This window comes from Fringilla coelebs (genome assembly GCF_963513975.1).
Source record: "Fringilla coelebs genome assembly, chromosome: 1".
Lineage (NCBI taxonomy): Eukaryota > Metazoa > Chordata > Aves > Passeriformes > Fringillidae > Fringilla > Fringilla coelebs.
Window position 1 is genome coordinate 102,628,394 of NC_140028.1, and position 18,102 is coordinate 102,646,495.

The 18,102-nt window shown below is 36.2% G+C and overlaps 1 protein-coding gene across 4 annotated transcripts in view; it reads left to right on the plus strand.

Annotated features, from left to right (window-relative positions):
• Positions 1–18,102, plus strand: part of GOLGA4 (golgin A4) — a 75,329-nt gene that overhangs the window by 54,458 nt on the left and 2,769 nt on the right. For 3 of the 4 annotated variants that reach the window (XM_084203853.1, XM_084203854.1, XM_084203856.1), the window contains 8 exons: positions 389–510; positions 1,635–1,765; positions 5,874–5,987; positions 11,279–11,299; positions 11,472–11,540; positions 12,170–12,245; positions 14,022–14,125; positions 15,862–15,948. In XM_084203853.1, the coding sequence (XP_084059979.1) occupies positions 389–510; positions 1,635–1,765; positions 5,874–5,987; positions 11,279–11,299; positions 11,472–11,540; positions 12,170–12,245; positions 14,022–14,125; positions 15,862–15,948 (724 nt within the window). The remainder of the gene's footprint in view (positions 1–388; positions 511–1,634; positions 1,766–5,873; positions 5,988–11,278; positions 11,300–11,471; positions 11,541–12,169; positions 12,246–14,021; positions 14,126–15,861; positions 15,949–18,102) is intronic. The other variant, XM_084203855.1, reaches the window with a different exon arrangement.

Below are 18,102 nucleotides of genomic sequence, written 5' to 3' on the forward strand. Positions count from 1 at the left end.
TCAGTTGATACCAATAATTGTTCATGTGTATTGCACAAAATGCGGTGTACTGCTTAGCACTTTTAATAGTTTTTCAAGCAACTTGAAAAATTCCCTAAAAATTCTTTTTATGGCACATTCTTTTCTTCCAGTTTTTCAACTTCCTCAGCAAAAACTCCATATCTTTGGAGGGGTTCAATTCTGGGTTGTTTTTAAATGAAACACCTACACCTACCAGGTGAATTAGATAGGAGAGGAAGATAAAGCCTCCGTGAATCTCACAGAATTCATATAATTCAAACCCATCGTCTTCTAAAATAGTTTTCAAGAAATTCCCAGATCTCTTGCCCTGCCTTGTGTTTTCACACACTCTTTAAACGTTATATTTCCTTCTTGTATTTTTGTACAGATGTGAACAAGAAGACACTGAGTTAAAGCACAACTCCACCTTAAAGCAGTTAATAAGAGAGTTCAATACTCAGCTGGCTCAAAAAGAGAGAGAATTGGAAACAGCAGTAAAAGAGACAATCAGTAAGTGCAATATTAATATAACTGTAATCAGTAAAATAGTCAGAGAACTGAATCTTCTGTTATTGCTGTTTTCGGGGAGGGATTTTACCTGTGACTGTGATAAATTCAACATGTGTTTTATGAATGTCTAGAGAACTTACAGAAATAACTTGTATTGGTCAGGAAATAAATATTAATTGTAGTACAATTAGGAAAATGCTATGTAGCGGTTCTGCAGGATGGATCTTAGATCTAGCCCTCTTTACATCTGCCATGGCAAAAGTTACCCATGATAGCCATAAGTGCCTATCTTTCTGTCATATGTATAAAAGAAAAGAAAATGAGAGTAAAATTTTGAAGATGAAAGTACATTGGTAAGTTTCCATTGCAATGCTACTTTGTCTCCAGTAGTAAAAACTGGAGAATATATGAATATATGGTACCTGGAGAGAAACTTACCTTTTAGAGAAACTGAGATCCATCTAAGAATCAGAATTGCATTTTCTTAGCTGCATCTTGCATACTTCATTTACTAACGGGTACCAACTGGATATGATGTCTGATTGTAACACAATGTGATTATAGCTAGAGTATAGTATTTCGTCTTCTCAGTCTTTTGCCACCATAGTGTAACTTGGAGATAAGAAAAGTGAGAAAAAGGTGTTGTTTGATTCCAGTTACTAGAAGTGCAACTACAGGTGAGGAGTTTCTGAAGATGGCAAAAGTTTCAGTTACATCTCTAGATAGAGCAGGAGATAGAATTAGTTAATGAATATTGGTTGTCATCTTCTAGAAGCTGTTCCAGCACTTGGTAGAAAAAATTGCTCCAGGTACCAAACTGCAGACAACAAATTTTGTACATGTTAGGATCAAGGGACATAATAGTAACTGATAGTGTGGAAAAATTAATTTTCCTGGCAAGTTTTCCTCATAGTTACTTTAAAGCATTTTTTTAAATTTAGTAAGTCCTACACTTCCTTTTCCAGAGAATGTGCTGTATCATTATAATTTGTACTCCTGAGATTTTTGAATAGAACAAAATTTCCATCAGCAGTTCTGGACTTGTTATCAGTTATGACAGAATTAAAAAAAAAAAAAAAAAAAAATGGTTTTTTTAATATTGCCTAACTTTTTTTTTTTTGTAGGTAAAGCCCAGGAAGTAGAGAATGAATTAATAGAAAATCATCACATAGAGACAACACAGTTGCATAAAAAAATTGTTGAAAAAGATGATGATCTAAAAAGAACTGTGAAAAAATATGAAGAAATCCTTGAGGTACCTTTTTGAAAAATGATATGACTACATAAATTTCAAAATTGCTCTTTTTTGATTGCATATCTAGATAGAAAAATTGTAGTTCTTTCTAGTAAAGGTCTTACTTGAATTACGCTTGCTATGTCTGGTGATCCAGCTTGCAATTAAAATATTTGTTTCTGTAGCTTATGGGCATGAAAGAACATCATAAATTAAACCCTAACTTTGATAATTCAATAAAAATTAGGTGGCTAAGTCCTTACCTCCTTGCAGTTTGTGTGTCAGACTAGAATGAGAAAACTGAGTGGCATTTAAGCTTTTAGTAGAATTGTGGTGGTGGTGTATTGATTTTTATAAATACAGTGTTTATGGGGCAGTCTCACTCTCTATCTCCTTCCTCTGGTGCCCTGCTGGGGTTGGTGCTGTAGCCCTTAAAGTAAGGTTCTGTTCCATGCAGGCTGCAGTGTGTTTGCATAGTTTTTATGGTAGTAAAGATTTCTTTTTTCTTTTGCTTGCAATGAACAGTTTTTCTCCATGATATTTGCAGATAGACTTACTTTTTCTCTAGTAGCATTTCAACCAGAAGTTACCAGCCAATTTCAGTTTAAGTATACTTCACCAAGGATGCCTCTTGTTTTAGCCAAGTAAATTTTCCCAGTCCTGCCTGTACATCGAAAACATTATAAATGGTTTTCAGTGCTAGACAGTACATCATATTAGAATGCAGGCTTTAACTTTGTTAATCTTAGTCCTCTTTGCACAAACAGTGTAATAAAAGAGACTATTCTATTCTATGAATAGAGGCAGCAGTAATAGATGTTAGTGGACTGTTTGTGATCAGTTACCAGTCCAAAGATCTATGCACTGAACATTACTGAGTGCTTCATACTAAAAATTTCAAACATGTAAGCAGGCTGGTATGTTTCACTCTGATTTTTGAACTTCTAGCAGGATGAATAGCGTTACCAGGGTTTTACACTTAGAGTCCCCTTCTTTTGTTTCCTAATTTAGAAAAATTGATTGATATTAAAAAGCAAGGTTGTTTCTTGGGGGGTTGTGGGGGGGGGGTTGGTTGCTTTTTTTTCTTTTGTTTTTGTGCGTTTTATAGGTTTTGGGGTTTTTTTGTGTGTCTGTGCTTTGTTTGTTTGTTTGTGGTTTTTGTTTTGTTTTGTTTTGTTTTGTTTTGTTTTGTAGGGGTTTTTTTCATACCATAGGTCTAAATTCTGCATTTCTGGAGGATTTAAATTTTTCTTACCTCAGTGTGCAGTGTATTGCCATTCAGGTCCTTACTTTATAGGCCCAGATAGGTATGTGATAGGTCATGCAGGTGTAATTCCTTTGTGTTTTCTGCTCCTTTCATCCTTCATGTCAGAAGCAAGTATAATGCAGTTGTTTTATGATCTTGAAGTTTTAGGCTAATTTGACTTACATGCAATTGAACACATGAACACCGTCTTTTTTTGCATCTCATTGATGATGGCAATGACATTTATCTGGAACTGAAATAAACTGTAGTTTGATGTTTTAAATTACAGAATACATGGGTATTCTGTATATCTGTCTTTCATAGTTATATGTGTGAGTGTTTTATTTCTGTTCTTTTAGGGAATTAAAAAAAAAAGTGAGGGTTTTTTTTTCCTGAAAGAAGTATTGAAGCATCTGAAAAGTTGAGAAATATTTATGTTAAATTGGATGTATATCATGCTCATTGACATCTCTGATAGATATAGGAACATATATATCACCAGATTTAACCTAAAGTTACCAGTTATCACCTCACTTATACTTGACTTGGCTTACGATGTGTTTGACAAATTTCATATGGTGCAGAGAAGTTTGTCTCAAATGGTAAGAAGATGAAGCAAAAATAAAGCCAATTGCAAGAATGAACTTGCTCATATAGCTTTGTTGCATTTTAAACATGGTTGATGCTAAAAATTGTCTAACTTGGTTTATTTATCCTCGAAGACAAGCAAGAATCATTCCATCTGTTAAACTTAAGATGATTTGCTTGTGAAGCGCTCCACTTTTGCTTTATGTGTTGTTTTCTTTTATGAAAACTTTTATCACATAAGGTTTATTAAAGTCTCCCTAATTAAAGGATTTTTAGATCAGCATAGCCTCTAATTAGGGAGCTAAGTATTTTTTCTTCAAAGAAAGTATGTCATTAGAGAAAAATTGAACGGTATTTTCCAGCTAGTTTATTTTAAGCCTAACTATGAGCTAAAAATACAATACCTAACTTCAGTTATGTGTCTTTTCATTTGTTGTAATGCCTTCTATGAGAGTACAGGATAGGCTTTCTGATTAAGATTTGGGAAACTATAACTTTTTTGATGTCTTAGTCTATAACTGTAATTAAATCCAAATATCATGTAGTTTATTTTCAGAGTATGCTAGATGCTATATGGAACAATAAGTTCTTACTGTAAATGCAGATCAGTAGCATGTTGGAACCCCACTTGATTCCTAATAATTTTAAATTCAAAATAATAATTTCTCTTCAGGGGTTTATCCAAATATTTGCGCACAGGTATGTCCCTTTTACAAAAGTGTCATTCATCATTTTGAGTTTAATTTTTTTTCAACCTTTCAGTTATCTTTTATAACTAAGAATGAAGTGCATTCAATTGTGATTTATTAAATTAAAGAGTTGTGTACAAATTGTAAAATTTTGCATTCTTGGTTGACAAAAAAGTAAAAAAAATCTGCAAAAGCCAGAACAACAACCATCGCTATCTCTTAATATGCCAGATATTGAGAATTTTTAAACTGAGGAGTTATAAAAAAAGAAAAAACATTTATTAGAAATGATTAATTATTGATGCACTTCTGAGGGCATAGAATAATCATGGGAGTGAATAGAAGCTAACATTGTTTGGAGGTCATGATGTTTGAGCAAGGTTTTCCTTGAGCATGGATATTTTTTAAATTTTGAGGCTGTAAAGATTTCTCAGATACTGCATCATATTGCTCAGAGACTGCATTGTACTCATTATTTGTGGGTAGATTTGCTTAATTTCTTTTTGGCGATGCATTCTGGACTGAGGGGCTGCATGGGAAAGGTGTTTTATTCTTAACTCATGTGCAAGGAACACCTTAAAAATTGGTCTTAGAGGGAAGTAATTCTTTTATTAGTAATGGCGTACCGTAACTTTTTTAAGCCTAGATCAGCTTTCTAGTCCTACCCTTAGTTTTTCAGAGATTATTCTGTATCATTATAATTTGTACTCCTGAGATTTTTGAATAGAACAAAATTTCCATCAGCAGTTCTGGACTTATCAGTTAATTAATTGTACTAATTTGACTTGAAGTACTACTGTGTTAGTAGAGCCGTCAGCTGACTGACTGCCATGTACAGTTAGCATGAGTGAAACTAGAGTTTTAGTTTTGTTCAGCAACAGAGACGTGCACTAGGGGTTGGAGGGTTGTTTTATATGGTCCCTAATGTTTCTTTCACAAAAAGGCCAGAGGGGACACAATTTTTAAAAATACTTGTTTTTGCGAAGTGCCAGATAGATGGATTAACTTCCTAGGATTTAGGTCACTGTATTTTTCTCCTATACAGGAAGAGTTAATTTCCTCCCTACCATTCTTGTTACTGCTTCTTTCCTCTACACTGAATACTGCCTTCCATACCCTTGAGAACAGGAAATTGTTGATCATTGTTTTGGAAAACGCGCTTATAACGGCTTTCATAGCATCTTTGTGAGAGTGGCTGAGGAAAGGATTTAGGTCCTTGTCACTTTCATAACATAGAAATTAATTTTGTATTTTCATCTACCCCTTCCATGAAAGTCATGACCTTCATGCACTTTCTGGATTATACTCAAATGCTGTTTCAATGCCCAAGAGAAATAGATCTTTTTTTGGAATTTAAAAAAAATGAGACTGTTATCCTAGCTATGTAATCTTTATTGTTGGAGGCCTAAAAAATCTTGTTAAGCACCAATTCTTTTTCTTGGTCTGTTCTGTAGGAGTCTGGTGTAACTAGCTTTTACACAAATATCAAGCATATCCTTTCTGTGTACAGTATCATGTTTGTTGATTGTTTTATGTCCACCATAGTTAAAGTTTTGAGTAGTTAAATGATTCATTGTGTAAATTGTTTTTTGCCTGTATTTTGAAGTCTCGTGAAGAAGAGATGACAGCAAAAGTTCATGAGTTGCAGGCACAGCTGGAAGACTTGCAGAAGGAATACAAACAGAGAATTGCGGAAGAGGAACATTGCAACAGTGAAAAAGTGAGCTGGCACTGACATTTGTTTTTATATCTCAAAGTGTGAAACTCTCGGTCCATGGGAAATTCTGTAGTTTATTTCTAATTGGACTTTATTTATGTATCTGGCCTACACTTTCATTTACAAAATGATTCTCTTTGAAACTGCAATATTTGGTACTACCTTTTTGATTGGTAGGGTGAAAAGTGCAGTTCTGTTGTTATTATTAAGGTTGGGCTTTTTTGTCCTCTACATGTGTTTTTCTTGATTTTACTGGAGGCCCTTTAAAAGGAAAGAAAATCCCATTAAGTAATTTTTTTAGAGTGATTTTTTAAAAATGCACATTTCAGAGGTGTCTGAACTAGTGCCTTAAATATATCCATTATGGATAGAGAGGTCTTCAATGAAAGAAGACTGCTTTCATTCTTTTGTCTTTCTGAGATTACCTTTTAATTTGAAGAATTCTTTGGTGAAAATATTACTCAGTGTTATTATACTGAGGAGAGATAAAGTGTACGAGTTGTTGAGTCATTGATGAGAATTCATATTGACCTTACTTTTAATATTTTAATTTTTACAACAGGTAGCCCTGGGGAGAGTAAATTTATATAGTCGACATTAGAAACCAAAAGCACAAATTATCTCACTGACCTAGTGTTTGTTACTTCTGCCTTGCACTTGTGTACAAAACCCTTTATATTATTTTCCCATGGTATGGGTTGTTTTCATAATATGAAAAGCAGAAATCTAAGACTGCCTTGTATTCTTAATTAACCCTTGTTTGCCTACTGATAGTTTTACATAACCTTATTATCTAGAGAAAGACTCTTAAAGAGACTCCTAACTTCTAAAACATGATTATGAAAAGTCTGAAGAGTACTTTTTCTTTAGGACTTCTTTGTTAACTGTTTCATTCCTAGTTTGTTATACCAGTCTGCTATAAATATAGGCCATCATTAAGTATTGTATTATACATTCATCTTCTGTGTTACTGATATGACAGTTACCGGCAATGGTATTTCATGTATTCATGTATTCAGCTCTGAAGCAATGCATCCCAACAAGTAAATCAAGCAGAAATCCCAGGAGGCCTCCATGGATGAATGGGAGCTGCTGGACCTGCTGGGCAAACTCAGAGTAAAAAAAAAGCTTTTAGGAAGTGGAAACGAAGACAGGTGGCTTGAGAGTAATACAGGGAAATTGTACGGGAAGCTAGGGACAAAGCCGGGGAAGCCAAAGCCCAGTTAGAATTGTTTGTAGCCCGGGAAAGTAAGGCAAACAGGAAGGGCTTCTATACGTATGTTGCGAACAAAAGGAAGACTAGGGCTTATGTGGGTCCTCTTTGGAAGAAAATGGGAAACCTGGCTATCCTGGACAAAGAGTGGGCTGGGGTTCTCAACAACTTCTGTGCCTTTGTCTTCCATGGCAAGTGCTCCGGCCATGCCACCCAAGTCAAGAAAGGCAGCTGCAGGAACTGGGAGGACAGAGATCCTGAGCCCACTTGTCATGGTTTGACTCTGGCCAAATGCAAGGCAGCCATTAAAGCTACTCACTCACCCTCCACTACCACAGCTGGGCAGAGGAGAAAAAAAATTTAGTGAAGGCTTCATGAGTTGAGATGAAGATCAGGAGAAAACACTCTAAGGCGCAACTTAGACTTACAAAGTTAATTTATTACTAACAAAATCAGAAGTGGATAATGAGAAGTAAAATAAACCCTTAAAAACACCTTTTCTTCCCCCAGCCCCTCCCTCCTTCCCAATGACAGCAGAGGGAGATGGGATGAGAGTTTTGGTCTGTTTGTCACCTGAAGTTTTCTTCTGCTGCTCAGGGAGAGGAGTCCATCCCTGCTCTCTGTGGGGTCCCTTCCCATGGGAGACAGTTCTCTGTGAACTTTTCCAACCTGGTTTCAATCTCATGAGCAGCAGTTCTCCCAAAACTGCTGCAATGTGAGACCCTCCCATAAGCAAACAGTCCTCCCAAAAGTGCTGCAATGTAGGTACTCTTCCACGGAGGGCAGTTCTCCAAGGACAGGCTGCTCCAGCCTGGAATCAGGGCCCCCCTCTCTCCACCGTGTCTCCCACTGGATCACAGCCTCCTCCAGGCATCCACCTGCTCCAGTGTGAGCGCCTCCCCCACGGGCTGTGAGTGGATCTCTGCACCCCCCATGGGCTGCAGGGGCACGGCTGCTTCACCATGTCTTCACCGTGGCCTGTAGAGGAATCTCAGCTCCAGCATCTGGAGCACCTTCTGCCCCTCCTTCTCCACTGACTTTGGTGTCTCCATGTTGTTTCCTTCACATGTTCTCACCTCCTCCTCTTCTCTGCTGGAATTAAAACTGCACCACCACTTTGTTTTGATTTTCTTAAATATGTTATCACAGGGGTGTTACCATCATCTCTAATTGGCCCAGCCTTGGCATGTCCATCTTCAGAGCCATCAGAGATTGGCTCTGCTGGACATGGTGGAAACTTCTAGCAGCTTCTCACAGAAGTCACCTCTGTAGCCCCACCACTACTAAAAACCAGGCTGAGCAAAACCAACACATCATTGTAGGATAGGATCAGGTTTGAGACCATCTAAGGAACCTGAATATGCACAAGTCCATGGGACCTAGTGAGGTTCATGGGTCCTGAGTGAGCTGAGGATGAAGTTGCTGAGCCACTATCCATAATTTTTGAAAAATTGTGTCAGTTGGGTGAGTCCCTGATGACAGAAAAAAGAGAAACATAACCCCCGTTTTTGAGGGTAGTGAGACTGAACAGGTTGCGCAGGGATGTTGTGGATGCCCCAACCCTGAGAGTGTTCAATGTCAGGTTTTATAAAGCCTTGAGCAACCTGGTGTACTGGGAGGTGTCCCTGCCTATGGCAGGGAGTGTTGAGACTAGATGATTTTTAAGGTTCATTCCAATCCATTAGCATTTTATGATTCCTCAGTTGTTCCCAGAAATGACAGATGGGCAATGACCTGTTAAGTATTTGAATATTGCAAATATTTAATGTAAAAGGGAATATGTTTACAATTAACAAAATGAGCATTTAATTTTGCCTGTGTCTGAAATGTGGTCCACAGCTCTCTACTCCTTGGAGTTTCCATGGCAAACTTTGGAGAAACTCAGAGGAGTTCTCCAGGGTATAAGTGGGTACAAACCAGTTCAGAGAACTCCATCACTGATAAACAGCTTCGTTTTAAAGGATAAAGAAGGTTTTATTTGTGGGGGAAGATGAGCAGGTTGTGTGGTAGTGCTGGTACTCAGATACAGTGAAAGCATCCAGGTTCGAAGTAGTTGCAGAATAAGAATGCAGGTTTGTTGGTTTTTTTTTCCCCGAGTGTATATATGTGATTTCTCTAGAATACAGGCATCAGACTTTTTTGAGTCATTTTGAGAATTCCAGCTAAATTCAAATTTAGCAAATTGTTCACCAGCTTTCTTTTGCATAGCTGATTCAACTATATGTAAATGCCTTATTTGATATGATTCACAATGATGATTTTGTCTCAAAACAATGGAACTATTCTAATAGATTGTGCTGTGGAATTTGCACATAATTACTGGTATATCTTCTGATCCAGTCAAAGCTCAAATATTTAGAGTAATGTAAGTGGGCTTTCAGTTCCTGTTTTATCAATATTTCAGGATTTAATTCTTAGTCTGACACAATCTGTTCTGGGGTCGAGAGGTAGTTTGTTTTTTTTGTCCTACTTAGAAATAGAGTGTTTTCTAATTTTTACTCCTGTCTCAGTTTGTCTGTTGCCTGTGCTGGTATGTTTGTAGGAAACTAATTTTGCTTTAACCTGGTTCAATAGTACATATTTGCAATGGCTGCAGATATATAGGCAGCATTACAGAGATATATGAGAAAATTAGACAGGGCCTGTGGAACTTGCCAACATACCTGAACAAAACTGTATAGATCCACATCTGGATTTTACAGTGCATTCAAATGAATTATATGAGTCATGATGTATTTTCTCTCACTTGATTTCTTTTTTATTTTCTTGCTTTGCAACATTTTGGGTTTGTTTTTTTCTTTTACCCTTCAGCACTAATACTCAAACAGTTTGAAGTCTTCCATTGACTTGATGCAACAAGTGGGCAACATATTTTGTTCTAAAATCAGAGACTCCCAAGTCACAGAAGTTGTCTTATAAAACTTTCTGTGCTGCTTGTTGTCAGCCTAGATCAAACATTACACATAACATATCCACTTTGACATGAAGTGTACCCTAGATATTGGAACAGTACTTCTCTGATTGTGATAAAAAATTGACAAATACTAACAACCTTAAGTATTAATGTTTGGAGGTAAAGATATCAGGAAGTGTCTCTCCATATCAGAAAATAAGTGTCTGATTGAGGTTTTCAGAAGCAAGAATTTAACTTAGAGGTTTGAGATCCTTAGAGGAATGATTTTCCCCTATTTTCGTTTGTGGAGTGTAGGAGACCCCACAGATTTTTATCACACTGAGATGGGGAATAAGTCCCCTTTTCGCCAAAACTGCAAAGACGCTTGGGAAGAAAAAAGTAATATTGACCTTGAGATCAGCTGAGTTGGTTAAAGCATGATGCTAATTATGCCAGTCACAGGTTTAATCCCTGCACGGACCATTCACTTTAAAAGTTGGACTCTGCTCCTTGTGGCTCCCTTTCAACTTGCAATATTCCATGATTCTGTGAATACATACCATTTCTGTGTTAAGGTTTAGCCTACCTTAAAAAAAAATTCACACATAAATTATTTGATGTTGAAATGTGTATACAGCCTTTAGTTACACCCATGACTGCTGAAGCATTGTTTTCCTTAAGAGTTGAAACACTGAAAGATAGAAATTTCAGCTTAGACTTTTTTCTGTACTTCATAAACGTCTTTGCAAGATGTAGAGCTCATGAAGTTCTTAACTGAAGCTATTTTCAGGTATATGTTCACATTTCCAAATGTGACTTGAAGAATTAAGGGAAAACAAAATATTCTGAATAGTATTAATTGTAGATAGGGCATCCTGTGATGTATTTCATACTCATTCAATTATTATTCATCTCCAGTATGCATTTCATAAAGATTTGGAAACACTAGGTTCTTAAAGTTATATTTATGATGATTGATTACAGAATCAAATGAGATAATTTAAATACCAGCTTTATGTACTGTCAATACAAATAAGTTAAACTATTTATGAGACTAGTTATTATTGGGTAATTTCAATTTTTGTCATCCTCAATTAATACACTGTATAAGAACTCGATTATTGATATTTCTTTCTCCAGTGCTTGATTTTTCATACATTTTAATCGAAATTTTTATTGTTGTTATAGGTCACAATAACAGAATTGAAGGTAAGTCTTACATGTTATTGATTTTCTCTCTAATACTTCCCTTGCAGAGCAGTTTTAAAGCTGAAATACTGCTTATAAGTTTGTGTGTGTTAAAAGGAGAAATATGTTTATTGCAAAAGTACCTATGATGTATTTTATTTTCAGCAATTTCCATATATGACTGTCTTTTCAGGCACAACTTGCACAGAAGACAACACTAGTCAATGATTCAAAACTGAAGGAGCAGGAATTGAAAGAGCAGGTAAGGGTGACGTTGAATGAGTAAGAAGTATTCTTGTTTGATACTTGGTGTTTGCAGTATTAAAAGGTTTGTTCTTTTCAAGTGATGATGTGGTACATCTCCATACAAGGTACTATGAATATAATAGACAAAAAAATAGTTTTTACTCATACTTACTCTCAGAAGATCTGTGTACTTTCCAAAGTATTCCTCTATCCCCTGAGAATAAAAACACCACACACTTGTGATACTGGTTAGCAAAGCAATTGCACAGTGAAAAAGGGAACAGTGCACTTTATGAAATTCTGGAATTTTTTTTCAAAATTACACCTTTTTTGATGTTTAAGTATAATTTTTGTTGTAAGCTTTTTTATCTATAAAAAGATATATATATGCTTATTTATAAAATAGAAACATGAATATATAGTATATGCATAACATCTGTTATATATATTTTAATATGTACATACAGATGTACAACATTGTGACAGTTTTTAATAAGACAGTTTTTAATGTTTTCCTTCTTTAAAAAGCAAATGTATTTTGCTTTTATAAGAGATTACATGTAGCTGGAAACTGCCTCAGTTATGCTTATTTTAGTTGCTGTTTATGTTTAACACCATTAATCATGTCAACTGTTCTCTGTTTAGATTCATGTACTGGAAGACCGGCTGAAACATTATGAGAAAAATATATATGTCACATCAGTTGGAACACCATATAGAGGTAAGTACACAGTTTTCATCTCAAGTAAGTTTTTAGTTTGCTAGAAAGATACAGTTTGGTCTAGGAAATAAAACATCGGTCTTTTATTTAAAACACATAATGCACTTATGACATCCTTGTTTTCTCTTGTCAATTATAATAAAGCTGGTGTGTGATTTTAGATGACCAAATCTTTTTGGTCAAGCATTTTGTTTGATGTTTTCTTTTTTATGTCATCCAGTTAAAAGAACTCTGTATCAGAGTTCTTAAGCTCTCTGCAGTACAGGACCCAAGAACGTCCAGTAGACAGGGGCAGAAATGGGCACACCTACAGCAGGGCACAGGCAGGGACAGAAGATCCCAGGCTGAGCTGGGACACATCCCTTGGGCCCTTGGGAGGAGACAGTGGGGGTCCCAGGAGGCTGGTCCCAGCCACCCAAGGTCTGTGAGCAGCCTCAGGACCCAGGCAGAAGTAGACTTGCGCTGCTCATGTACTGTCCTTTAAACACTGATAGTCGGACATTTTGGAGATAGAGTATGGGCTTATGGACCTTCCCTCTGGTGGTTTACTGTTCCTCTCAGACTCTTTTAATGTAAGATAGAAAAACGCACGGGGAAATGAACAGGTATTGCTCACCTCCAAAAGATTTGCAGCTGTTTAGCGTACTGCATGAGACAAAGGGTCAAGCATTGAGCCTTGCTAATGTTAGAGATGTGGATGCTGTGCAGACCCATCTTAGCTGGATGAACTCAGAAGACTTTCAAAAATCACATCATACTTGCTTTTTGCAAATTTGTGCAAATGGTCAAATTATCTCAGGATGATCTGCATCACTCATCCCCTCAGAAGATCCATGCTTCCTTCCCTCAAGATGACTGAGCCAGTGATGGGAGATGTGGGTATTCAGTGCCTTCTGCCAGTACAGGGCTGGGAGAAAACGTGATCAGGGATTTCCTCAGCATGTACTGGTAGGGAGAGAGGCAGGAAACATACTTTAGCTGGAAGGGACCAACATCAGTTTCATAGTCCAGTTGTGTGACCACTTCAGGGCTGATGAAAAGGTAAAGTAGGTCTTTAAGGGCACTTGTCCAAATGCCTCTTCAACACTGATAAACAGGCATCAACCACCTCTCCAAGAGGTTTGTTCCAGAGTTTGACACCCTCTTGGTAAAGAAATGTTTCTTCTCATCAAGTCTGAACTCCCCATGATAGAGGAAGGTTTCAACCGTTTTCCATGTGTCCTGGCACTGGGTACCAGGGAGAGGAGAGCAGTATCTCCCTATCAGCATCTCCTCAGGAAGCCATAGAGAGCACTGAGGTCACCCCTCAGACTCCATCTCTCCCAATTAGACAAACCTGGACTCCTCAGCTGCTTCTCAGAGGACATGCCTGTCAGCACCTTATCCAGTAGCAGAGGTACCCTCTGGATGTGTTAACGTACCTTCCCATTCTTTTTAAATGGTGGGGCACTGAACCGCACACAGTGCTCAAGGTGAGGCTGCAGTAATGCTAAATAGGATGGGATGATCACCTTTTTTGACCGACTGATGATGCTGTGTTTGATGCACTCCAGGATGAGGTTTGTCCTCTTGGCTGCCAAGGGCACATACACTGGTGACTCCTGTTGCACCTCCTGCCAACCAGCACCCCCAAATGCCTTTCTGGAGGGCTGCAGTTACTCCATCTAAGGTGCAGAATACAGCATTTGTTCTTGTTGGTTTTGTGCCATTAGTGAAACTTGGATTCAGATGAATGACTCTCAGTATAAGTATTCTCTTCTTTTTGTTTATACACAGATGGAAACCTTCACCATACTGATGTTTCCCTATTTGAGGAACCCACTGAGTTTGAATACTTGAGGAAAGTGCTCTTTGAATATATGATGGGTCGTGAGACAAAGGTATGGAAGTTTGTATATGCTGACAGGTGATCCAAGTTAGAGTAAAGTTTAACACCCTTGCTGTATGATATAAAGTACCATGTGTTTGTGATTTGTTATATGCTGTTTATTTCTGGCAATAATTCTGACAGACAAGGATTCAAGAAGCTTTCACTTTTTTTTCCCAAAGAGACATGATTCATAACTTCAAAACTTCATCAGCCTGCCAAGATGAGTTGTAGTGGAGGAGGTTTTCACATCTCTCACCACTGTACCTATCAAGACAAAAAACATTATGGGTAGATACAGTTTTATCAGCAAAAGTCTGTTTGTCAGTCAAACTTGATGTAAAATGAAAGCTGGTATGCAGAATATTAGCAATAGCAATCTTTTGATGTAGTCTTGACACAAACACGGTAAGTTACATTACACAGTAAGTAAGTTAGATTAAATAACAGTTTGTTCGTAGCTGTGTTACCAGCTGAAGATTGTAAAATACCTCTTCAGTAGTTGCTTAAAGATGTTTCATAGTATTCCTGAATCTTTATACCTTAGATGTTATTAATTCACTCTTAAAAGTAGTGAAAAGCTGGACAATAGGCTTCTTGATTTCATATGCTAGTTTCCTTTCAGTCATTAGATGTGTTTCTGGAGGACACTGAGCTTAGTGTTTGCTCTCTTCAGGATTATATAATATAATTATAAATCTACAGATATGTCTTAAGAACTGGTTTCAGATATGTCTTATGAACTGGTTTCATCCTGCTGCATGAACTGGAAAACCATGAGCAGTGATGATGCAAATGATAGAACTTTTTAAAACAGTTTTAAGTATGCTTGTAAAGTATTACTGTGCTTTCCACCACTGCCCCCAACATAGTTCTTAAGTTAAAAGTTCTACATTGTAATTTATCTTCTCAGTACAGATATTCCTTTCTCTCAACTTTTTTGTTCCTGGACAAGAAGAGGCATTTTTTAAATCTAATTCTGTCTTGTAAGGTCATTTTGGTGACCCTTCTCTGTGCATGATCCCCTTTACTAGTGCGAATATGTATCCTTTGTCTCAAAGGTGATTCAGTAGTGGAATTGTTGATATCTCTGGACATGCTTCCTCTTTTTTGAACAGAGTTCAAAAGAATCTGTGCAAATTATCTAGGATGTATTGCTAATTATGCATCCTAGTAAATGATACTGGAATGCAATCAAGACATTAATGAATGCACAGGTTCGTCTGCAGTATTGGAAACATAAGAGAAATGTGGAGGTTGATGCAGATCTAAGAGTCAGGAATTAGTGTCCTGACTTTTAATGTGGTACTTAGCCACACTCTTTGTAAACTGCTTTACCAAGGTGTGTATGTGTATTTGCTGGGAGGTTTTACTGTCTTGCCCTCCAGTTCAACTTTATTATTTGCCTCTTGCTTGGCAGGATATCTGCAACAAGACTGGCAGATTACTTTTTCTAGGCATGCACTTTATCTAGTATGCTGTCTTATTAATGGACTCTATCATTTGAGCATGGATGCCATAGAACTTACTACAGCAGCCGAAATTTGTGACAATGTGCAAACATTGTTTTCTTATAATTCACATCATGCATATACAATGTGAAACAAATAGTTGTATCTTACTGATTTCATTGTTTTTCATTGACATTAATAAAATAGTATCCAGTATTACTAAATAAAATTAATTTAAATATATTACGGACATCTTTGTGGATGTGGAATTATGCATGAATAACCTATATCTCTTTAGACAATGGCCAAGGTTATAACAACAGTGCTGAAGTTCCCAGCAGATCAGACACAGAAGATACTAGAACGAGAGGATGCTCGACCAGTGGTAAGTTATATAAGTAAATCAAGTTTATGCAAGAGGAGTAGGTTTCAAGAATAAGGAATTAGAAACTTTTTAATGTCTTCTTTTCTGTGTGTCCACATTCATGAGGACTCCTTTTCTCCTTCTTCGCTCTTCTTCAGTGGAATACCAAATTCCAGCTCCAGGTTTGAATTTATAGAAAGAGCAAGAAAAAAAGCAAGCATGTTTTCTTTACTAGTATTTTTCCTTAGTTAAGACATATTTCTGATAGTGATGGGTACAATAGGACCAAAGCAAGTTCAAGCATCACTACTATTCTGTGGATGAATTTTCTAAATTAAAAATGTAATCTGACATATTAAATATATTTATATTTATATTTATATTTATAATATATAAAATTAATGCTTCTTAAATTTAAAAGTTTTTGTGGGGTCATACCAGTTTTTATGAAAAATATATCAAGAAACATTTCCAGCCCTGAGCTAAAATTTCTGGCAAAAACAACAGGCATTTTGCTTGTAGAATAGAAAGTTGATTATTTCAATTACCTGAGATATGTGTTTGAAGTGAGATGTGTACAATTTTATCTTAAGTGGGTATCCTAAGAAGCTTGGGGTTTTTATTAGGTTTTGGGGGCTTTTGTGTGAGCCTGCTTTATTTTTGTATTGAAAAAACATGAAAAAAACCATGAAAAAACATGTTAGTTTGCTCTGGGTCAGGACAGCTCAAAAAGAAGAGTGGTCAACAGTTTGGTGTTGGTTTTTTCCCCTTTTTTTTTGACATTTGCTTAGTATTTAGCAGTTGACCTATTTACTAGAAAGGTGGAACTGGCTTTGAGAAGCAGATTAGGAGGTAAGATTATTTGAGCATAAGCATTTCTTCGGTATTATTTTTACTGTTTTATGTATAGGAGCTACTTTTAATTAAAATAAAAACTGCAGTAATAGTCTCCTCTACATTGTATCTGGAATCAACACTGTGATCCCTCTCTTTGTGGCTCACCTTAGTGAAATATTTAGGAATTAAAGTGAGAGGAAGAATTGCATTCTGTTTCTCTCACTGACCTTGCATATATATTTATTTCATGCTTGCAAATACAGAATAAAATAAAAATATTAATAATTTCATTTCACTTGTAGATACATTAAAGTCCTGTTGATTCACTGAAAAAAAAATTTAAAGTCTGTATTTTCATCTTGCTGTATCACATTTGAGGAAAGTGTTAAATGCTTTACCATTTTCCTGTACACCTAGTATGTTTGAGAGCCTTGCAATCTTAAATATTTTAAATATTTTAGAAGATAAAAATATTGATTATACTGCAGCTCCAGTAAGTATCATGTATTCAAAGCAGGATTTTCTCTCTCACACATTAAAATAGAAAGCTGAGACTTTATTGTTTTGTTTTGTTTTGTTTTGTTTTGTTTTGTTAAGCCAGAGTAATATTTAGGAAAGATTTTGAGAACAGAGAGATGGGCCTTGTTTTGCAGCCACTTCAGCTTTTTCATATTTAAACCTGTTCTTCCTTCAACAGACATTCACAACTTCTGATACAAAATAAAAAATTTTACTTGAATTCATCCAACAAATTTTCATCCTTGATATTAAATTTTGTCTAAAACACACAGTGAGATTTTTTTGTAGGCTACAAGTGCTTTGATTTGTTAATAATATCTTTGTTCAAAGAGCTCTTGTGTTTCACATAGCAGTCCCTTCTTGGCTCATATCTGGCCTATGAATTTTCTCCTTTCCAAATCCACAAAGAGATTGAATTACACATCTACTGGAAACTCAAATATTAGGGCATATTATGAAGGAAGAAATTTTTTTTCCTTCACTTTCAATGTTATATGTTCATTTGCTGAAGCATAAATTATTCTGGGGAGAAGTCTTCCATAATTCTGTATAGAACTAAAAATTTGGAGATGTCTTTATAAATTATTCTATCAAGAAATATGCTTGGTTTCTTTTGGTTTTTCTTTATTGACTGACATGGCACTAGTGTTTCTCCATACTTAATATTGGACTAATACTGGTATATGAAAATATCCAATGTTTAGCTCTCAGGAGCAATGAAGTTCTGAACTACAACATAAATGTGCATTTTAACATAAAGCTTTTAGTTCATTACTAAAACATCTGTAAGTGATTTTGATGTAAATTATTAACTTACTG